General features: G+C 41.4%; 1 protein-coding gene across 8 annotated transcripts in view; it reads right to left on the bottom strand.

The window, feature by feature from the left end:
* The window catches only part of add3a (adducin 3 (gamma) a), a 70507-nt gene that overhangs the window by 7536 nt on the left and 38210 nt on the right, over positions 1-24761 (bottom strand). For 5 of the 8 annotated variants that reach the window (XM_047820266.1, XM_047820261.1, XM_047820245.1 and 2 more), the window contains exons 3-12: positions 13935-14140; positions 7033-7171; positions 5679-5830; positions 4470-4550; positions 2325-2474; positions 2093-2236; positions 1854-1952; positions 1306-1479; positions 962-1219; positions 24-140 (exon numbers count right to left, since the gene is read on the bottom strand). In XM_047820266.1, coding sequence (XP_047676222.1) covers positions 24-140; positions 962-1219; positions 1306-1479; positions 1854-1952; positions 2093-2236; positions 2325-2474; positions 4470-4550; positions 5679-5830; positions 7033-7171; positions 13935-14120 — 1500 coding nt within the window. In that variant the 5' untranslated portion in view covers positions 14121-14140. Of the gene's footprint in view, positions 1-23; positions 141-961; positions 1220-1305; positions 1480-1853; positions 1953-2092; positions 2237-2324; positions 2475-4469; positions 4551-5678; positions 5831-5912; positions 6058-7032; positions 7172-13934; positions 14141-20626; positions 20918-23015; positions 23105-24761 lie in introns of those variants that run through there. The other 3 variants (XM_047820256.1, XM_047820248.1, XM_047820268.1) reach the window with 3 other exon arrangements.

The following is a 24761-nucleotide window of genomic DNA, read 5'->3' as shown; positions in this document are numbered from 1 at the left end:
AACAAAAAAAAAAAAAAACACACTTTAGTCCTTTTCTGAAGAACATCGCTCGGGTTGGTGTTCAGAGGGACAAATTGGTTCGGGTCTTCAATGCGGATCGGAGTTCCGCTGCTGCTGCTGCCTTCTTCAGACCTCATCCACTGAATAAAAAATGAAAAAAAAAAAAAAAAAAACCCAGATCACCAGATCAATCAATCAATATTTTAAATGCTCTGTATTTTAACAAAAAGTGTCTAATACTGTAAGCTACATAAAGTTCAATGCAAGTTTGCAGCAACATTTATTTTATTTTTAAAGATTTTTTAAAATATAAATCAGTGTTTCCTGCAATCCAAAATATCACACCATAAATGAGAGAATACATAATCTGTTTAGGGAAGTTCTACAGTCAGTAAAGGCAAATACTGGGTGTAAAATTTATTCATCTGATTATTTATACGTTTTAAAACGTTTACACAGCTATCACAGTTGCACTATTTGACCAATTTTGCTCTATAAAATAAAGATGAATAAATGAAACTCTTAATTAATATGTCCATGTAAAGTGTGCTGTTGTGGTTCAGGGTGTGCAAATTTTTGCACAAAAAAATCAATCAAATTGCATGCAATAATTCTGAGTAGAAAAACAAGGTGATGCCAGAAATAGGAAATCGTTTCTCATGGGAAATTATTTCTAGATCTTGTGTAACACTGCTTGTTTAAAACACTGTAATACTCAAAGCTGCCACTAGATGGGAGCAAAATCCAAATGTTGTGTCATACACAAACACAGATAAGCTGGAATAATGTCATTTAGGCCAAACTTCTACACATACACCCACGTCATCTGAAACACACACACACACACACACACACACACACACACACACACACACACACACACACACACACACACACACACACACACACACACACACACACACACACACACACACACACACACACACACACACACACACACCATGGTCTTGATGCGGCCGTTATCTTCATTGCTGCCTCCATCTGCAACGTTTATCTTGGTGTAGCAGTTGGGCGAGTTCAGCCAGCGAGTTTTCTCCCTCTGCTGTCGTTGATGAAGAAGACGGTGATGGAGGCAGGAAGCGTCAGCCGGCTCATCCAACACGAACGCCGTCACTGTGGCAGGGATCTCCACCTCGCTCTTGTATCGGGGTTTGTCTCGCAACACCGGGTGGCGGTAAGCGTAACCTGTCCTATAACCCTGGCATGACGTAAACATAACGATTACAAAACTGGTACACACAAGTGTACAGAGTTTTGCACACACTTGTACATACACACACACACCAGATTGTCGAGCATCCTCATGAGTGACTCAAATTCGAGTTCTCCGATTTTCCACTTGTGCTGAGAGCCCATGTTCACGCCAACCTGGGCCACACCCTGCGTCCTGCTCTTAAATTTCTCTACGTCCAACACGATGAGGTTCTCCATTCCTCCTGCACATGAGAATGCATTCACCTACACACATACACCAAGATAAAAAAATAAATAAATAAAAAAATTATTTACACACCACTCAGCAACGAAGGAAGATTTTTACAGAGCCGTTACATACATAAAATCATAAATAAAGGCTGTTTCTACACACACAGCTTAATGTTATACGGTTTGTTTACTCCAGAGTAGGGAGATGTCTTGATGAAGCAGAATTCCCCTAAATCTCCCTGTAATCCATAAACAAAGGACATGCTGGTGCATTCTTCAGCAGTGAACACATACAACATGCACACCCACACCAGATGTTTTATTTTTTTTGACTGAGCATAAAGTCTTGGTGCTGAAAAAGTTGCACAAATGCTCAGACAGACAGACAGACAGACAGATCGACCAACCTGGATCTCACAGGCAAACTGGGCGTTGTAAATGTAGTGGAAAGCCTCTTCAATGGTTTCTCCTAAAGCCACAACACCATGATTCCTCAGAATGAGCACCTGGAGAACAGCAGGATTAGTAACTGAACATAACCTGAAAACTGGACAAGTAGTGCATCAGTATGCCATCTTTGCCTTGCAGGTAATAAACGGCTCCTACCGCAGGCTGGTATTTAATATTAAAGTGTGTATATGAGCACCTTGGCTGAGGGACCGAGTGCTTTCTGCAGCTCCGCCCTCTCCTCCTTGTCATCCAGACTCCCGTTGTAGTTGAAGTAGGCGATGTCTCCGAGGATCAGCGCCTCCTGAGAGATGGGCAGCAGGCCACACTTCATTGATGACACCTGCATGAAGACAGACAGGAGGTCAGAATTCGGAGGACTCCCAGAATTCCACGTGTTGACACCACAGGATCGGAGCGACGGTACTCACGGCTGCTACGGCCGGGGTGTGTAAGTGAATGAGGCAGCGTGCATCGGGTCTCATGGAGTAGATGGCGGCGTGCGGGCTAAAGCCAGCCATGTCAACGTGCAGGTTAGTAGAGCCCTGATCCACAACATCACCCAGGATATTCACCTTCACCTGCAGATTGAGTGATGGAAAAAAAAAAAAAAAAAACAACAAACATCAGCTGTGATTTATTTACATCACTAATACCAAAGTTCCAGAAGAACTGAATATTTTTTTCCTCAGGATTTAAAAAAACTACCTTATGTATAGGAGGTGTGCAAACTCGCAACTGAGGAAAGGGGTACACTTATTATTATTATTAATAACACATTAAATTAAACATGAGAAAACTAAATATTCATCTAAATATTCAACTCCGTTTCATCACACCACCTGGTCACCGATTATTTTCCTGTAACGTCCCATAACCTCATTTATTCCTTACATAATGTGCCACTTTAACATCTCCACAGCATCAAATATGCTCTTCTGGATATCAGTCTACACACCCCCTCACACACCGTTATGTAACCTGCTAGAAGAAAAATGTTTCTGTTCTGTTCAGTTCGATGAGGTGGTTCATCATCATCATCATCATCATCAAACCACCAACTAAAACCTGTACAGTTCAGAGGAACAGCTTCGAAAGTATAACCAGCAACCACACAAATTGTGACTATGGTTCGGTTTAACTCAAAATTAAATCTGCACAAATGCTGGACTTGCACACTGCTGATATTATGACTATTGAATTAGTAAATGCTGTGAATGAATTCACACAAGGAATGCTGGGTCAAGGAGAAGTGCCCGAGGCTCGAACACTGCGTTCCAGTGTTATCAGCTGACGAGCAGGAATTCACCAAAACAACAGCTGCTACGACGCGGGAATGTTCTCGGACGAGCAACTCGCAAGCGACAGACAGGGGTCAAATGCCTCGGTATATTCACGGAGCGTTTATGTAATCTGAACACAGAGATCTAGGTTTGTCTATTCGTAAGGACACAATAATCAGAATAAGTGACAGTATGGCCCCTTTTCCACCGGAAAGAACCGGGTGCTGGTTCAGAGCTAGCACTGGTTCAGAGCTTCTAACAACCGGTTTGCCTTTCCACCGCCACTGTATACTGTACGTGTCATGTTACACAGCAATGTTAGCGCAGCGGCAGCAAACACAAACACATCAACAATGGCGGATGTTGCTTTATTGTTAATGCCCATGGCTTTGTGAACCTACATTAGCATCCAAACGCGGCGAATAAAACGTGTACGTGCGGCTCTGTGTAATCTGTATAAAGTACATAACGTTATTTTATCATTAACAGAAAAAAGGTAGCCTTAGCATGTAGCTACCTACTATCATGTGTGCTGATAATGCATCATATTGCGGTAAAGTAAACGTGTATTAAACAGTAGTATACTTAAGGTACGTTATCAAATGCACTAACAGTAGCCCCGCCCACAGCCCCTAACGCAAGCGGCTCTTAAGTCTAGACCAGCAACGTTTTGGTGCTACTTAAGAACCACTTTTCCTGGTTCAGAGCCGATGCTTTAGCGGTCGATAAAGAAAGAACTGGTTCTAAATTAGGCTCCGAACCTGCACTCAAACTGCCTCGGTGGAAAAGGGGCATAAGACTCTCAAAGCATCAAAGAAACTGTGAGGCGTGACTGTGATGCATTCTACAGTTAATGATGTACATAGCTAAAAATCCCGAGTGTTCCAAGTAAAGCTATTGCTAATGTCTATCAGCTACTAATAATCTTCACGCTCGAACAGGTGTCCCCGAGCCCCCACAGCTTCATCTGTGCATGCTTGTGTACACATATTTAATCCAGGTGGCTGTCGGGACATTTGACACGACCCTATCATTGTGAGGACCTTTCTGCCATTCGGTCCTTATGACGATAGGCAAGCGTCATGTGTCCTCCCAAGCACCTGGTCCTCACAAATCTGAGTGTTTTATTTGGAAAAACACCAACAACCAAAATTATTTCCTTCTGTTTACGGAGGTTAAGGTTGGATTTAGGTTTAGGTACAGGCTTAGAGTTACGTCTCTAGAAGGTCCTCATTAGTACTGAAAAACCAGCAGTGTGTGTGTGTGTGTGTGTGTGTGTGTGTGTGCACGTACCAAGTTAGAAGCTGAAGCCTCGACAAAGGATAGTCCTCTGGGGATGATGAGAATGTGGTCCTGCTCCTTGCTGACACGAACCTAAAAAAAACACACACACAAACGTGTACAAAAACTCATCTCATTTCTTCCATCACACAGCAGCTGTGTTGTTGTTTGTATACTAAATATAGTCGGTCTTTCCTCTCGAGTAAAGTATAAATATATCCCTTCAGCTTCTGGTCCGATTTTTCTGAAAGCATCAGTGTCATGCGATGGAAAGGAATATGCTGATAATCTAAACTCTGATATTAACCCACAGGATATCTAGCATCGTTGTCAGTCTGAAATCAGCCACAGACAGTCGGTCACTATTACGATGCTTTAACATCTGATTCAGAGAATAAAAGCATGTTAACGGCATTTTCAAGGTAGTAGATTTTTTAAAGCCCAATATACATACAATACACCAACTAGGTGAGACTTTAAATGTCAAAAAGGAAGAATTGGAATAATGTTAGCTCCTGATACCGCAAGTCTTAAATCGCCTTGTTTTTATTCCAAGAGGTCCAAGCACTAAAGTTATAGATATCATTTTTATATCTATTAGGGGTCCAAGCACCAAAAGTTCCTGTTATGGGTTCTGTAGGTGTTCGTTCATTCATTCATTCATTCATTCACTACCGCTATTCCGAACTTCTCGGGTCACGGGGAGCCTGTGCCTATCTCAGGCGTCATCGGGCATCGAGGCAGGATACACCCTGGACGGAGTGCCAACCCATCACAGGGCACACACACTCTCATACACTCACACACTACGGACAATTTTCCAGAGATGCCAATCAACCTACCATGCATTAAACCCTATAATCGCCAACCATTATCAACTGCATGTATTCTTAACAGGATAAAGCATCTGAATTAGTTTACTGGATATTGTACTAACAGCTCTACAATCTTTCCGGGTCCAAGCACTAGAGGTAAAACAGTTTATGATGCTATGATACTTTATTATGGGAGTAATGTTATTTTAGGTTTTTCCTGTCATAGATTTTTTTATGAACACAACATGTTTGAGAAAGGGACTATATTAACCTGTAAATGTAAATACATACATTTAGCAAATAAATTCATTTGTTGACCTCGCTGATTTGCTAACCTGACAAGTTGATTATTTAAATGCTGAGAAACAATATTGCTATGAATCTCCAGTATTAAATGAAGGCTCACTGTGATGTAGGCGTTGGAGAAGTGAGCCCAGCTGAAGAGATCGACGAGCCGGTAGAGGCTGGCCAGTTTACATCGCGCCTGTTTCTCACCCTTCACCATGGAGCCGGAGTCGGCGCTGAAAATATCGTTTATGGGGGACACCATGCCCAGACCTGAGGAGGCAAAATTCAGATTAGATTACGTCTATAATAGCTAACGCTTTTCTCCTTTAAGTACAACGAAAAGTTTCTTGACCTCGGGAAGACGACTAGTTACTGCTCTGCTCGTGGGTGAACTCTGAGCAGCGCGTTACTTCACTGCAAACACGCCCTTTTCGACTTCCCCTCAAAATTACACAACACGATGTTGATTGCAGCAAGTCATGCACTTCAGGAAGTGGGCATGGCAATCATTTCCATGCAGTGTGTCAGTTTATATTATTGTCAAAATTCTTAAATGAGTAAAAAAAAAAACAACCTCAAAACCATTTGCTAGTGATTTGGTTTCTCGGCTGAGTCGACATGAAAACCTAACAAAAAATGTTCCTGCTTTCACATCACACTTCAACGTCCGGTTTAAAAACGCTGCTAGCTGAAATCCAATGCGACCGTCGCCGTGTTTCAGATCGATATCGGTCATTAGAAAGAAACCATTCAGCTGGTCGAACGTGGCGTTTCTCACTGATTTGACCTTGAACAAATCTCACTGCAGGCCTGATCAATAAACATTGATATTAAACCCTCTGTGCTCATAACAACGGGGAACACTGATGTAAAATCTGCTGATCTTTTCATTTCAGGCATGTCAAAATTAAAACAGCCGCTCTGGACAAACAGAAAAAAGAGGGAGAGAAACCGTAAGAGAGAGAGAGAGAGAGGAGAGAGAAAGAGACTGTATCCTCTGTTAATTTGTTCTGCATTCCAGAGACATAAAAAACAAAGCCAGCACATGAGGAGCGCTGGATTGAGCCCAGTTCCCCTGCAGTCACATTCTGAGAAGTAAGAAATTTAGTAAGGAAGACTTAAAGTTCTATTAGCTGTAATTCGATTATCTGCGATACTTACTTCCCTATAAGCCCACATTTCGATCAACAACTGAATCTTTTACTTTGATAAACACCACGTCCTATTGCAACACATTTATTATTAAACTCGGTTTAATTTGGCATGTGAACTGTATAGGTTCCTGTGAATGAGCGGTTACCATAGAAACGGTAATGTATTCGAAAGCATGACTGACATCCACACGTCTCTAAGCACTACCGTCACAGAAATGACCAATCAGGGTCGAGGATTCAACAGCGTTGTGGTAGAATGTGGAAACGGTGCTCGGGGTGTTGCGTTAGAGCAGTGGGATGTCCCATTACGCTACTCACTCAGGGGAGAAGTGGGGCATCCTCCGATGGAGCTGGTCATGAAGAAGTCGGCGATCTGGCGCAGGGCGAGCAGGCCTGCAGGGTTATTTCCCTTGTTCATCTGTTCCTGGATCAAGCCTTCCAGCTCATCCTTAAAAGCCTAAAATACACACATACAGATAGAAAGAGGGGATACGTTTTAATTACCTTCCAATATTTAAACTTTAATAGTCACTCATTAATCCCTAGATACCTACAACTCAATTACAATGGCAGAACTTTCACATTTTCCCCCCCATTTCATCAGATCACAGTAGGGTTTTGACTGCTACTAGTCGATGCTAGCTAATTTAGCCAGCAACTAAACTGCAGATAGCTTAATACCAAACACAAATACAAAGTAAACAACATAAAGAACACAACAAACAAAGGTAGGTTTTTGATACAGTGCTATAAAAAATCCTTTGTCTAATGCGCCCAGTCAAAAGATTTCCATCGTTAAACTTTTATCGTGATCGGAAGTGACTGCGTCACGTCAAAAAACCATTTTGCACGGGAATAATAAGAAGAGATAAACGTGAATAAGAGCTCTAGCTAAAAAACTTTACTAAAGTGGGAAAGGGGGCGGGGCTTTCAGAGAGCTGGTTGGTTCCGGTGATTGGATTATATTTTTGGAGTAGTAGTGTACAGTGGTCTAAAAATACGACATGTGTAAAAGTACTGCGTTCACACCCTTTGAGTTTCAGAAACCGAAAACAAACCATGGTGGCAAAACAAGGCAGAATGTAATGTTATCAGAATAAGATTACGTTTCTCCACAACCATGCACTGAGGAAAAAGTTCAAGGCCCCATCTTGCACAGTTAATAATACACTTAAAGGTTAAAAGCAGATTTGGAACACAGCCAGGAACACCAGCATGACGTGGTGTTGGGTGATGAGATGGTCTGTGGCAGTAATGACAGTTGTCAGGAGTGTGTTGTGACAAACATTGTTTCAGCCTCATGTATTATCCTGACCAGCCTCTGTAAACATCTGTCTCGCTCACACACACACACACACACACACAGTTTGTGTACACAGCATAGCACCTGTGGAATCTTTTGAAGTTTGTGATGAGGTAACCACCAACACCCAACACACACTTTACTATTTCACTCGAACATGTCCCAACAACCATCACATTATCAATGCACTAATGAAGGCCAGAAAGGAGAAAATATCAAACAAATTCTTTGACAACCACAACCCACTTATTTTGAAGTTTCATTATGTTGAAGTAATTTCCAAATAACCGTGTATAAAAATCACAAATTAAAACCCCACAGAGAGCCCACTTCATTTCTGTGGATTGGGACATGCCCACTGTTACTAAGAGATGCTAAGTGAACAGAAGTATTTGGAACGTATCCAGATTATATATTTATTAAAAGTTCCCAGTGATGGTGTTTACGTGGCCTGTCCAGTAAACAGCGTTCGTGATTTGGGACACGTCCACAGTGACAATAATGACTACTTTGTGGTGAATCGTACAGAGTTTGAATTATTACTGTGTCTAAAGTACAGTAGAATTATTACTGTGATATAGTGTGTGTGTGTTTTGACCCACATGGCTTCAACTACACCCCGGGAGCCATATCCCATAGTGCACTTCTGTCCTCGACCGCTGATGGAAGTCGCATTAATCCCTTTTTGCTCATTAGTGTAGCGCCTTCAGAAACAGTGAAGCATTTGTGGGTTTTTCCCCTCAGGGTTTGTGAATCGCTGGGATTAATCAATGCAGCCTGAAATATTTCAGTGTTTGCGCAGTTCGTCTCTCAAACACTCAACCCAGACTGATAATTAGCTGCTAACCTGAAACACCTGATAGCAAACGAAACCACTAAATTGAGTGTTTGTCCGGGAGGGAAATACTAGTGTTAAAGACAAGAGCTCTTACTAGAGTTAATGCATGTAAAGGGTACGACTTTGTTCTGTCATATCATATTAGCTAACATTTGTGAGCTAGTTGGTTAATTAATCGGCATTATAAACTGCAAAGCAAAGAAAAAAGAAGTCACCGGCATTTAAAAGATACACATTATTACAATCTTCAACTCATAATGCTACATTCATAAAAATTTCTAATCTTTAAATGATAATTAAAAATATCTTGCTAACAGATTATAATCCCTGATAGACAGCTATCTGGAAATCCCTAGGACAGCTAGCTGGTTGGTTGCTATAATTTACTGCCATGTCAGCTACTGAGGCTATCTTCATGGCAAGAACGGTTAATAATAGCTAGCTGGCTAAGATGAGCCAAAAACCTGACAGGATTTTTGTATACTGTATCATTTTTCGTATAGATGTACAGTATCATTTTACCTCAGGCTACAAAGCTAGCTAACATGTGCTAATGTGACTATTTCTGAGAGGATTATTAAAGCTGTATTCATAAAGGTTCATAATCCTTTCTATTGATACCTGCTAGCTAAGCTAACACAACCTGACAGGATTTCTGAGGTGGTTTTAAAGCTATTCCCGTAATGTGCTCATAATTATCACTTCTAAGGTTGGCTAGCTTACAGGATCTCTGAGAAGATTCACAAATTAGGGCTGAAAATGACAAATTGTTATGAACATATCTTAGTGAGCTTACTAGAATGAGCTAATCTTACAAATTTCCGAGAGAACGGCCAAGACTATATTTGTATAAATTTTCCTAATTCTTCCTGCTAATGCTAGCTAGCAGATGAACATAAGCTGAAAGGAGTTCTAGAAGGTTTTTAAGCCCCCCCCCGCCTCTCCCAATGCCAATGCTAGCTAATTAGATGGTTGTCAGGATTTGAGTTTTTTTGGCTGTTGTGTGCAAACCTGCCAAATAAACCTGCCTTAACAGCTAAATTTGCATATGTTCAGACTTTAAAACTGTTGTTCTGATCTTAACACAAGTACACTGAGGAAATTATTTCCTTTCTCAACATGACTCGAGGTTGTGAGATTAAGTGTGTGTCACAATAATTATCAGCTCTCACCATCTATTGCCTGTGTGTTGGATACACGTCCCACTCGGCCTGGGTTCAAGAAAAACACACTCCAGGCTAATTTGATTTGATTTGATCCCTGCTGTGCTGTTTACATCACCTTAGATTAGGTAATAAGCAACGGCACCAGCTAAGCTAGACAGTTAACACACTCACACACACACACACACACACACACACACACACACACACACACACACACACACACACAATAAAATGGGGAGTACACATGATCTCACAATGATGTTTTTTCCCCTCCATGTTGCCCTATTTATATGGTATAAAAACACTGTCAATAATAATCGTACGTAATTCAAAGCATTTGTGTGTAAATTTTAATTTTGCGGAGTTGGATCCCAAAATTTACAGCCACGACAGTTTACAGATACGAGTTTTTGTGTGTTTGTTCAAATACAACTCCAAAATGTACGACTATGACAATATACACACACAACGCTTGTTTTCACAACGCCTCTTTTCAAAAATACGTCATCACATTCACAATCATTACTATCCGAGGGAAGATGAATCGATTCCACGAAGTGCGCATGCGCCCCGCCCTCTTTTAAATCACTGGCTCCGAAATGGCGAATCAGCAGCCAAGCGCTCACTCATCGTCTCAGGTAAGTTGCTTTTTCCTTCCAAATTCGGCCATGTTTAAGGGTTAGTTATCACTAATAGAGAGGAGTAATATTACAGAGATAGGTTAACTATAGTAAGTAAGATTAGCTCTCAGAGTAAGGTTACATTAGGTGCTTAAAGAATACAGCTGTTTAGGAGGTCATCACTGCAGTCTGTAGCGTGATGAGATAGCCCTACATAAAAGACGCACACACCTCACTCCTAGCCATTTCCTGCTGCACTGACTGCCCATTTGACTTGGACCTTCTTTCTTGTGCTGAATTCCCTAGATAAAATGTAAACTTTTGCTCCGTTATATTTCCACTAAGCATCTTCGTTACTCGTTACTACAAAATAAAATCAGAAGAAATGTGTGAATGCAATAAGGGAGGTTTGGTGAATCACTGCTCCTAGATTGCATTACGCTCCGCACGCTGTACGGAGAAGCACAGGTACGCACAGCGTGCACGCGTAGTCAGAGCTGGAGGCGTTAATGTATAACGTTAATCGGAAAGCTGCAAATACAGCAACCAAAAGCAGTGAAATTTCACTATTCTTATTACCAGAGTTGTAGCACAAACAAAATATTAATGCAAACAATCCATACAATACTAAATAAAAATAACATTTATTGATTTGGTCTTTGTGAATATTAGTTTATTAATGACTGCATTGGACACACTGTTTGTAGAGAATACACACATACATGATCTGATCTGATTCAAGACTGGCATCATTACATCATGCATAAAATTTTGGTGTCCACTTTTGCCATTTAATAATACCATAACTTTTGGCTTACTATGTAGTCATATAATATATAATATAAAACTCTTCTTGTTTTAAATTCTCACTGAGGGCTAAAACCAATAAAGATGAAACCCTAGAACCGTCCCTGATCTTATGCCTACCGAAAATCACTGAAATTTTACTTTTTACTTCTGATACTTAAGACTTTTGTTACTTAAGTACAGTAAATATCAGATACTTTAAGACTTTTACTTGAGTAGTATTCTAAAAGGTGACTTTCACTTCTACCAAAGTCTTTTTCTAGTATGATACTTTTGCTTTCTACTACTTTATACAACACTGACGATGAGTGAGCGCTTGGCTGCTGATCCGCCATTTCGGCGCCAGTGGTTTAAAAGAGGGCGGGGCACATGCGCACTTCGTGGAATCGATTCATCTTCCCTCGGATAGTAATGCCTGTGAACATGATGACGTATTTTTGACAGTTGTTTTCGTGTGTGAAAAAGAGGTGTTGTGAAAACAAGCGTTGTGTGTGTGTAAACTGTCATAGTCGTACATTTTGGAGTTGTATTTGAACAAACACACAAAATCTCGTATCTGTAAACTGTCGTGGCCGTAAATTTTGGGATCCAACTCTGCAAAATTAAAATTTACACACAAATGCTTTGAATTATGTGCGATTATTATTGACAGTGTTTTTATTCCATGTATTTACTATTACTATTTTCTGCCTAAAGCTGCTTGTATGCTTCTCCAAGAAAACTTCATGCAAAAGGAAAAAGTGCAATTGATCATGTTTCAAGACAATGCTTTGACATGAACATTCTGAGAAAGCTAAAACATCTAAAACAATGTTAGTACAAATAATTTTGAGCTACCTGGCATGCATGAGCTAATCTCTGCGATTTTCTTTAGTCACTGTACAATTGTGTATTGTCATATACGATTAACATCACCACAGAGATTAATATTAGCAACACACACACTCAAGCCCACAGGATCAGTGAAGGCTGGTTCGATACAATGACTTCATCGAAACACAGACAACACAACAATGCGTCAGAATTTGCTTTTTCAGGTGTTGGTGTCGTTCCCAGGCCGCCCCTTTCAGCTTTAATAAAAGCACAACACCGGTTTATATTTAATCCTGTTGGTCCAGACTTCTGCCTCATTATCATCTATTTATTTTGGTCACTGCACTGGTTCATTGCTAAACACACAACTATTATTATTATAGTATCTGCCAGCATTCACCATGGTTGTGATTGTTGGAGGTGGTTGAGGACAAAAGCTATTCCACTGGGGTGACGTGAAAGCTCCAGCTTGTAATGTTTCCTACAAAAAGCCTGATTACCTCGGCTAAAAAGAGAAGCTAACCATGAGCATTAGTACCTTAGTACTAGAGGCTCTGAGAGCGGTATAGTCTCTTTACCCTTTCCTGATAATCCTCAAGTTTCATTCAGTGTTAATTTTGACAGCAAATTTTTAATACATTTTAGTTAAAAGACCATGACTAAAACTAAACTTAGTTTTATTCATAAGGAATCGACATCTATTAATCTGTCACGAAACAGTATTGAGGTTTACACAGGCAGTTTTTAAATACAAAATTCCTTATTTACCTGCCCTCACTTTATAATGATAGAGCACTGTGATGACAATAATAAACAAAGACGACGACAATACTGGGTTTAGGGTGAGGGAAAACAAGGCCTTGGGTGGGACAACACTGGGTATAGGGTGACGGTAAACAGGGATGGGGGGGCACCGGGTATAGGATGGGGGAAACTGCTTTCGGGAAATATCACTAGATTTAAAGTAAGGAAATGTCTATTTTATTTTTATTCCATCCTGACTGTAAAGGACTCCTACTGAAATCACAGTGTCTCATCTGCCAGACTACAACCTACAGTCAGACTACAACCTACAGTCTGAATTCCGGACAATATGCAATCTACCAAACCACAGTCCAAAAACATAGAGGCACACACAAAACAAAAATATTCACACATTTACGTAACAGCAGGCTGCGTAAGAATAAACACACACACAGCTTTGCAAGCTAGACCACAGCAGACCAGCCACTAGCGCATACACTGTCATGAAACCGGTCTGTGTGTGTGTCTGTGTGTGTGTGTGTGTGTGTGGTAAACCTGGGCACATTGACTCTCTGAAACTTATCCCCCGGTCAACATGTACAGTTCCACTGAGAGCTCAAAGAGCGCAGAAGGGACCCTCAAAAGCATCCTCAATCACCGCTCTAATCCATCACACCATGTTCAGAGCAGCAGAGATTTTTACACTTTGCATCACTCAAGAGCACTCTACTGTCGTGGGCGTTCATATTTCAGCTAGTTGCCATGGTTTCCCTGGCACCCAAAACAGGACAAATACAGAACATATACACAACTTACACTACATTTAGTGTGTCTGTATTCTGCTTTGACTGCAAATCAAGCACCCTGTATAAAAATAAAGACTAAACCTTGTAAGTGTGTGTGTGTGTGTGTGTGTGTGGAGAACTCACAGGACTCTGCAGGATGTGTGTGACCCTCTTCTTCTGCTCCATCATGTTGAAATCCTGGCGCAGGTCAGCGGGCATGTTACGAGCGCGCTGGTACTCCGGATCATTCTCATTCACCCGGTCAAAATATCTCTCCTTCTGCCCTATACTGGTAGGGGACATGACCTCCGCACTCATCTCTCCACTCATCTCCCCGCTTGGTTAAAAACCTGCACACACACACACACCGTGAGAGAGAGGCAGTGAGACTGAGTGGAATTTTCTAGTGTGTTACTCTTTAATAAAGGAGAAAGAGAAGCTGGAAAGACAACTTGGCATTTAAGGCGACTTATTTGGCAGTCAAAACACACTCACAAACACACACACACCCCTAATCAAACTACACACAAACGCACTTTCCTGACTATAGAGGCGCATTCCAATAGAGATTCAGACACAGACAGGACAGTGTTGGTAACGAAAAACTTTTTTTTTCTTTCCTAATGTTTCTTTGCCTCACTAAATGTTTCAGTGATCTCTCTCTCACACACACCATTATCAGCACACTCCTGCCTTTCTGCGTGTGTAAAAATAAAGCACTGCTTTAGCAAAAAGAGACAGACATCTGATTTATTATAATTATTATTTTTTATGATTGCTTTTATTTTATTAGGTCTGTTATGAAATTCGAAATGAAGTAAAACAATATTCGGAGTACTGGTTGTGTGTCGATGTCGTGTTGCAGTTGGTCAGTTTCATCACATCCTCCAAAACAACACCCAATATAAAGTTTCTGTAGTCAGTTATATCTTAAATGATTTAGTGTTTAGGCTTTGCTGTAGAGGGAAAACCCCGCCCCTTTTCCACACCAATAAAATCTTACGCCCGCCTCCTCTTCATTCGCTACTACGACATACTGTTGCTGTATATCGTGACTGATAAACATGGAGAGTGAGATAAAGAACTTGCCGGCCGATCCTTGCTATAAAAGCACGGACAAGCTTAATTTTCTTTATCTCTATTCTATGGAATAAAAACACTGTCAATAATAATCGTACATAATTCAAAGCATTTGTGTGTAAATTTTAATTTTGCGGAGTTGGATCCCAAAATTTACGGCCACGACAGTTTACAGATACGAGATTTTGTGTGTTTGTTCAAATACAACTCCAAAATGTGACGACTATGACAGTTTACACACACAACGCTTGTTTTCACAACACCTCTTTTTCACACACGAAAACGGTCTGCAAAACAACTGTCAAAAATACGTCATCACGTTCACAGGCATTACAATCCGAGGGAAGATGAATCGATTCCACGAAGTGCGCATGCGCCCCGCCCTCTTTTAAACCACTGGCGCCGAAATGGCGGATCAGCAGCCAAGCGCTCACTCATCGTCAGTGTTGTATGAAGTATTAGAAAGCAATACTTGAGTAAAAGTACAAGTATCATACTAGAAAAAGACTTTGGTAGAAGTGAAAGTCACCTTTTAGAATATTACTCAAGTAAAAGTTTTAAAGTATCTGATATTTACTGTACTTAAGTATCAAAAGTAATTTTCTGATATTTAACGTACTTAAGTATTTGAAGTAAAAGTAAAAAGTAAAATTTCAGTGATTTTCGGTAGGCATAAGAGCAGGGGCGGCTCTAGGGTTTCATCTTTATTGGTTTTAGCCCTCAGTGAGAATTTAAAACAAGAAGAGTTTTATATTATATATTATATGACTACATAGTAAGCCAAAAGTTATGGTATTATTAAATGGCAAAAGTGGACACCAAAATTTTATGCATGATGTAATGATGACGGTCTTGAATCAAATCAGTTCATGTATGTGTGTATTCTCTACAAACAGTGTGTCCAATGAATGCAGTCATTAATAAACTAATATTCACAAAGACCAAATCAATAAATGTTATTTTTATTTAGTATTGAATGGATTGTTTGCATTAATATTTTGTTTGTGCTACAACTCTGGTAATAAGAATAGTGAAATTTCACTGCTTTTGGTTGCTGTATTTGCAGCTTTCCGATTAACGTTATACATTAACGCCTCCAGCTCTGACTACGCGTGCACGCTGCACGTACCTGTGCTTCTCCGTACAGCGTGCGGAGCGTAATGCAATCTAGGAGCAGTGATTCACCAAACCTCCCTTATTGCAGTCACACATTTCTTCTGATTTTATTTTGTAGTAACGAGTAACGAAGATGCTTAGTGGAAATATAACAGAGCAAAAGTTTACATTTTATCTAGGAAATGTAGTGGAGTAAAAGTGAAAGTTGACATGAATTTAAATAGCGAAGTAAAGTACAGATATGTGACATTTCTACTTAAGTACAGTAACTAAGTATTTTTACTCCGTTACATTACAACACTGCTCATCGTCTCAGGTAAGTTGGTTTTTCCTTCCAAATTCGGCCATGTTTAAGGGTTAGTTATCACTAATAGAGAGGAGTAATATTACAGAGATAGGTTAACTATAGTAAGTAAGATTAGCTCTCAGAGTAAGGTTACATTAGGTGCTTAAAGAATACAACTGTTTAGGAGGTCATGCAATATGTGTTCACTGCTTAAGTGTTAAAGTCAAATTCTATTGTTTATCAGGTTCCATTAGGTGACATTTTGCACTCAGCCCAGAATCTGGTGTCGATGTTGACCAACACCTTAAGTGTTGGACAACAGAAAATGGGGAACCAGTCCAATATCAGTGGACAGTCAGCACAAGAAAGAAGGTCCAAGTCAAATGGGCAGTCAGTGCAGCAGGAAATGGCTAGGAGTGAGGTGTGTGTGTGCATCTTTTATGTAGGGCTATCTCATCACGCTACAGACTGCAGTGATGACCTCCTAAACAGCTGTATTCTTTAAGCACCCAATGTAACCTTACTCTGAGAGCTAATCTTACTTTACTATAGTTAACCTATCTCTGTAATATTACTCCTCTCGGTTATTAGTGATAACTAACCCTTAAACATGGCCGAATTTGGAAGGAAAAAGCAACTTACCTGAGACGATGAGTGAGCGCTTGGCTGCTGATTCGCCATTTCGGCGCCAGTGGTTTAAAAGAGGGCGGGGCGCATGCGCACTTCGTGGAATCGATTCATCTTCCCTCGGATAGTAATGCCTGTGAACATGATGACGTGTTTTTGTGTGTGAAAAAGAGGTGTTGTGAAAACATGCGTTGTGTGTGTAAACTGTCATAGTTGTACATTTTGGAGTTGTATTTGAACAAACACACAAAATCTCGTATCTGTAAACTGTCGTGGCCGTAAATTTTAGGATCCAACTCCGCAAAATAAAAATTTACACACAAATGCTTTGAATTACGTATGATTATTATTGACAGTGTTTTTATTCCATACTATTCTATTGTTTGGTAAAGCTTACAAATGGCTGGCACACACACACACACACACACACACTCACGTCACGAGCTGAAAATGACTGAGAAGAAACAGTTGAACAGCTAAACTTTATGTTGTAGCATCTGCAGGAGCAAAAAGCTGATTAAACAAATCCCCGTCTTAAATCCCTGCTCACGGCTCACTGACCGACCTGCAGAGCTGCAGGATGACTGAGTTTATCTCGTTGTCATGGTGACACAGCACAAATGGATTCTATCAACAAAAGCTTGTGCCAATGACACACACACTTAGAACAACCCACACTCGCACACAAACAGAGACACAGACCCACACTCACACACAAACAGAGACACAGACCCACACTCACACACAAACAGAGACACAGACCCACACTCACACACACACACAAACAGAGACACAGACCCACACTCACACACAGACCCACACACACACACACACACTTAGACCAACCCACACTCGCACACACTCTTAGACCAACCCACACTCGCACACAAACAGAGACACAGACCCACACTCGCACACAAACAGAGACACAGACCCACACTCACACACAAACAGAGACACAGACCCACACTCACACACAAACAGAGACACAGACCCACACTCGCACACAAACAGAGACACAGACCCACACTCACACACAAACAGAGACACAGACCCACACTCACACACAAACAGAGACACAGACCCACACTCACACACAAACAGAGACACAGACCCACACTCGCACACAAACAGAGACACAGACCCACACTCGCACACAAACAGAGACACAGACCCACACTCGCACACAAACAGAGACACAGACCCACACTCACACACAAACAGAGACACAGACCCACACTCACACACAAACAGAGACACAGACCCACACTCACACACAGACCCACACACAAACACAGACCCACCCACACACACACACTTAGACCAACCCACACACACACACAAACACAGACCCATCCACCCACCCACACTTAGACCAACCCACACACACACAAACAGAGACACAGACCCACACACACTTAGACCAACCCCCCCCCACACACACAGAGAGACACAGACCCACACACAAACACAGACCCACACACACACTTAGACCAACCAACACACACACAAACGGAGACACAGACCCACACACACTTAGACCAACCCACACACAAAACACACAGAGACAGACAGACCCACACACAAAGAGACAGACCCCCCCCCCGACCTAAATATCTAAACATATTCATCTAAATAAAAACTTTTGAATCCTGTTTAATTGGGTCTTCTTCAGCCAACCACTGCCTCCGTGAAGACTGAAGAAATTCCCACATCAGCAGTTGAGACAAACTGGTGTATCTGTAACAGATGGAGTCAGACTGAAGGGTTACGCAAAACAACACACTTACTCCAGAACACCATCACTGAGAGAGAGAGAGAGAGAGAGAGAGAGAGAGAGAGAGAATTAAAGAGTCTTCTGGGATTTACAACAGCTGCACAGTCTCCGGATACAGTCCATTATTCTCTCTCTCTCTCTCTCTCTCTCTCACACACACAGGTTGCATGACACAGACTGTTACTGTGCTGACTAATGAGAAACAAATGCAAGGGATACAACAGTAAACACACACACAAACAGAGAGAGGGGGACGGGACACCCTCAGGACGATGGTGCAGTCACAAGACTCTCTCTCACTCACTCACACACACACAAATCACCATTATATGATAGGGGCTACCCAGGGACAGGATTTATCCATTCATCCACTGTCTCTCTCTCCTTCGCCCCCCCCCCACACCCACACACACACAGCGTCACAAGGTGCTAAGACAAAAGATGCAGAACCGCTGTATATCTATCGATATATAGGTTTATTCGAGACAACACATGATCATTAATCACATTACTGCAACAATCTGCATTTTCAAACAGATCTGCAGACAGAGGAATTTTAGTAGGATTCCGACGTCGGGAGTTTGAGATCTCCTAGAAGACCGACTCGGTGAGGTGAAGCCCCGCACTGGACAACAGAAGCCCCTGATTATTTTTATTTCAGGTTATTGCCACAGAGTTCCTAATGAAAATCTACAGGACCCAGACACTTCATGAGCTCGATGCTCGAAGCTCAAGCAGGGGCGGAGCTACCAGACGAATCCCATCTTGCTGACTGATGCCGTAAAAAGATCACGCAATCAATTAGAGAATTCTTCCCCCATTTTACTGAGACGTGCCAGTGATGAACTTAAACCGCCGCTGCACCGAACCCAGATTTGTCTTTTCTCTCTACAGTGTCCCTGTGAACCAGATTAAGGAGTTGTGATGTCGTTTCTCATCGTCTCAAAGTTTCACACAGATGACAGCCGATCGCTCGAGTTTTCACCATCTCGAGTTGTACTGCGACGCAGGAGATGAGAGAGTGTGTGGGCAAAATAATAAATTGTAAAAAGCATTTACTTAAAAATAATAAACTACAAGTGTAAAGCAAGGGGGCGGGACATAGACACTCTAGAAAGGAGCTCAATTGGAGGATTTTATAATGTTGGTACACATAAGGCTACGTGAACTATGATTCGAGGAGATCTTTAAATTTCCCCTCACACTTCTGTCCAGCAGCGGGGGGCCTCTGCCCAGCGGGGATCGGGGTGGGGGGGATGGGGGCGCTTATGCCCAGCAGGGGGCTTCAGTCTGTTAGATGTTACAGATGAACCTCTTTCAGCTACATATTTACTGTCCTCGTTTCCACTTAAATATGCATTTCACAGCAGGTTACAGTTTACTCAGGGAATAAGAGGCGACGTGAGACTCAGTCACGTGAAACCGGGAACACGCACGCGAGTAAACAAACGCGTCACGTGCACAGCGTGTGACGACTACAAAACAGACACCAGGAAACTGAAGCACATAATAATGCATCGACTCGTTATCCCCAAACCGCCATGAGAGAACTTTTAGTCAAGTGAAGCAGTGAAGTCTTTATATTTATTTTAGGTCAAAAATGCATGCGTGTGCGCGTGCCGCCCGTCTAGCAGAGAAACTCTTTCGTTCTTTTAAAAAGGAAAACTATTGATAGTGAAGTGGATGTCGAGTCGCAGCCCCACCGCCCTACCAACAACACCGGGAAACAACAATACGGGACTCTCAGTGGGTCACGTCTGTCTGTCTGTCTGCACGCGGGAAAAACACCGCAACCGAACAACACGCTCGCGCACGCGCACACTAACGCAAAGCAAACACGTGCGTGTACAGACCGGTTTAGTCGCGTGCGCGAGCTACGGGCTGTTCGTGCACTACACACGTGTTTTAAAGGTGCGCGAGCTCCGGTTACGGTAACAGTAAGTGACTCACCTGTGTGCTGTTTATTTCCGCTCAGTGTTGCGCTTTATATAAATGTAAACACTGCCCTAAGCAGGCGTGTCCTCCTTTCCCAGCCTGCAACGCGCCTCTCTAGGGTTTACTCCTGCCGGTCATCCTCGCGAGTTCCCTTCATGCGCGCCGCCCCGAGCGCTCAGTAACTAGAGCCGCACGCGCGTTCGGTGCCGGTGCTTGTGTATGTAACAGTGGACGCGCGCATCTACATCTGAACTATCTGGTGCGCGCGCACTAGAGTGAGTGAGAATCCTGCGCGCTGCGAGAAGAGCGCGTGACCTGATAACCCGACCCATTTCCTTTGGGCGCGCGGCCTCGCGCTGACCAATCAGAGGGCGAGACTGCTCGGGGGACACGCCCAGTGTGTAGGAGAGTAACAGTAAAGGTCACTAGGTGTGTGTGTGTGTGTGTGTGAGAGAGAGAGAGAGAGAGAGAGAGAGAGAGAGAGAGAGAGTGAGTGAGTGTGCGTGCATGCATGCATGCGTGTGTGTGAGAATGTTTGTGTTCAAGTGGTATTAAAGGTCTATGTGTTTGATTGCAACCTTCAAACAGAAGGTTAAAAAATAGACATTCAAAGTAAATCTCTTACACACACACACACACACACACACACACACACACACACACACACACACAAACACTAGCTAGACTTTATTAAAGCGCTGACAGACGAGTCTCGTTACTTTTATTCCAAAGCGTTGATGAGTCCTTGATGATTCTCGACTCTGATTGGTCAGAAGGTGTTTATTAATTTTCTAGAAAAGCAGCCGTGACAGTGCCGGACGTAACGTAAGGAGTCTCCAGTGTCAGAACTTCATAACAGTCACTAAATGAATTCATTTGAATGAAATAAATGATTTCATTAGCTATCTAAAAAATATATAAACTCTCATATTTGCTCCTTCATCTCTTCCTAGTGCCACAGCATGGTGACAATTAGCAGTGTGTAGGCACACGGTGCACACGTAGCACACGGTGTCATGCTGTACGAAGAACAGCAGAATACAGCAACCTTTATTCTAAAAAGTAAATATTAGCAAGCTAACAAATAAGCCAACAGAGTGCTGTGATGTAGCTAAACCAGCGATAACACCAGCCGGGTGAGTACAAACTGACGAGACATTCGGATCCTAAACTGAATTAAAAATACACCAATGTAGTATACGCTTTAAATTCAGAAGTTCACACATCGAGTGCAAGCGGATTAATTTTAGCCGTACAGAGGATTCTCTCAGCGATTGAGGTAAACGTTACTGGTCCTGATGCGCTGCTATTGCTTCTGTGAAAGGCTACAGCTTGGTTAAATATTTAGCCTCATTATTAGTGAGATTTATATCGTAGCTACAACTGTGTTTTACTGTTGCCTAGTAACAGTGTTTTAATAAAAATAGCTGGGTTTAAGATTAAAGCTTGGGGTAAATGTTACTTATCTACAAACAAGAAAGAGAGAGAGAGAGAGAGAGATAGATAGAAGGATCAAGGCGCGTCAGTGACTCGGCTAGAAAAAGTGGGACACTGGCTCATTTCTCTCTCCTCTCACTCACGACCAACAATGCTGTCCATAAACAGCGCTCTTCCCATCCTCCTCGTCTTTCTCTTCTCATTTATTGTCTTTCTGTCCCTTTCTTTTTCGGTAGTTTGCTCTATTAGTCACTGCGCACTTTACTGTGTTAGCTAACCGGTTCAACATCACTGCTTTTTAAATCTATTTTACACTATACATGTTAGCACTTCTTACTAAACCCCTGTTTTCTCTCTCTTGAACCAAATGAACACTCTCTCTCACACTCACTCATTTTCTACCGCTTATCCGAACTTCTCGGGTCACGGGGAGCCTGTGCCTATCTCAGGCGTCATCGGGCATCATTTCTTACAAGACAACCGGAAATTTCTCTGACTCAAAAAAACATCTTCAGTCCAGTATCTTCTGCTTTGTTTATCTTAAAAGATATTTTATCTATTGTTAGATTAGATACACGTCGTTTTTAACGAGTGCTTGCGAACAAGCTGTTACTACCGTGATAACATGTAAATGTGAGTTTTGAGGCAGATCGGTTACTTCCATTACTTAGAAAAATATCGGAGAAAAACATCAGACACAAAAAATTGAACTGTTCCTTTAAACGCTGCTTGGTCCACTTGTTAAGTGGCGTGTAATCCATCTGAATTGTGATGAAATAAAAGGTAATGTTTAACCTGGAACTTCTCTGCACTTCCTCATTATGAACAATACATACACTGTCCGGCGAGTTGATCTCTCACGCTCTCTCTCTCTCACACACACACACACACACACACACACACACACACACACACACACACACACACACACACACATAAAAAGAGTGAACATGAACCTGGATATTACCTCAGCTAATGTGGGAAAGGTGCGTCGCTCCCTCTCTCTCCTACACACAGACACACACACAATGTCTGGCTGTATTGTTTTCTCAATCCCAATCTTCTATTGAACAGCTTTTTTCATTTACTAAGCCCCGCCCCTATTTTGTTACTAGCCTAACATAAAAAAAGTCATGACAAATGTGTCGAATTGCATGCTGGGAGAAAAACTAAACTTATTTTGTGTATTTACTTCCAAAAGAATCGGAATCATATCCGACTCCCAGAACAGGACAAGCTTGAAATTGTTGAATGTCCAGGAAAAATGTTGAATAAACAAGCTCAATGAATCGTGTTTAATAAAAAGTTACTCTATGTAACTAGGAATATTCAATAAAATTAATTCCATTCCACAGAATATAATTGTTTTTGTTTGCCTAGACATGACAGGCCTCCACAATAACTCGCGAATTAACCACCACAACACTGACACTGATTTAAGAACCCATAAGGAAGTGTTGTCACCGACAGGTTGCACCGCTGGTTTGTGGTCACGCTTCTCTCAGCGCTTAGAAGCTCACGCTGATGCTGTTGTTAAACTAAAAGAGCCTTTTATCTGCGATGAGTCCTGAATCAGAAGTGCTGAACACACACACACACACCCTCAGCTAATCCCTCTGCTATGGAATAAAGCATCAGGAGCCATACAGAACGCCTTGATTGGCACTTAAAGGTGCAGTGTGCAACCTGTAAAAATATTTCTGGTCCTGAAATAATGGGATGTGATACATCACCCTTGCCTTAGATTTAGTTTGTTTCCTTGTGACACATCTGAGCTGCCCCCTACTGCCATGCCCCCATTTTTCTTATGCAAAGTGACACACAATATGGCCAAAAAGTTTCTACACAGTTGCAGGTGCATTTTTTTTTGTACTCAAACATGAAAATGATGTTAATTTAAATCATATGTGAATGTGATGGCCATATCATAGACTGTAACAAACAATTCACCAGATGGTATAATTCCTTCTTGTTCCCTTTTGTTTGTTAGGTTTGTGGATACCAAGAAATACTACTACTACTAATAATTAATTAATTAATTAAATAAATAAATTTAACACTTGTAACTACTAAACTACTAGTGGTATTATTACTATTATTCTTATTATTCTTATTACTGTTTTATTATTATTATTATTATTGTTATAATAATAAAAGTATCTTTGAATACTTGTTAAATTAATTATTTATCTTAACTCGTGCTTTTTCCTTTGTTAAATATTCCTTGATTTGATTAAGAATTAATTCATATTCTACATTTGAACACAGTTTACATTCGAATAAAATTGGAATTTAAAAGAATTCTTTTTTTCGTTCTAAATGCTGAAACCTTTGCTTTTATCTACATGCTAAAAAAAAAAAGCTTGGAGAAAACACTGCAGAAACCTCCTCTAGTAGTGTGATATGATTAGTTACTAAACTTTTTTTCATACAAACTGATAATAAGGAACATATAGTCATCCTCTAGCTAGCTAGTCGCTTCTAAACCCGAGGGATGAAGTGTTTTGTTTTGACTTCAGTACAAACACCAAAATTCCAACAGTACGATTCGATTCGCATCTTTAACGACAAAAAAATCCGTCCCAACACTTTGTCCTTGTTAACAATCTGTATTTTCATAATGTGTCCCGGTCATGGTCATGGTGGAAAGGGTGAGATTTCCTGTTAATCGGGTCATCTTTCCTGTTTGGAGTGTGGAAAAAAAAACAAAAAA

The sequence above is a fragment of the Tachysurus fulvidraco genome, chromosome 1, assembly GCF_022655615.1.
Source record: "Tachysurus fulvidraco isolate hzauxx_2018 chromosome 1, HZAU_PFXX_2.0, whole genome shotgun sequence".
In the NCBI taxonomy this organism is placed as follows: Eukaryota; Metazoa; Chordata; class Actinopteri; order Siluriformes; family Bagridae; genus Tachysurus; species Tachysurus fulvidraco.
The sequence above is the reverse complement of the archived record's forward strand: the minus strand, read 5'-3'. Positions and strand labels throughout refer to the sequence as shown.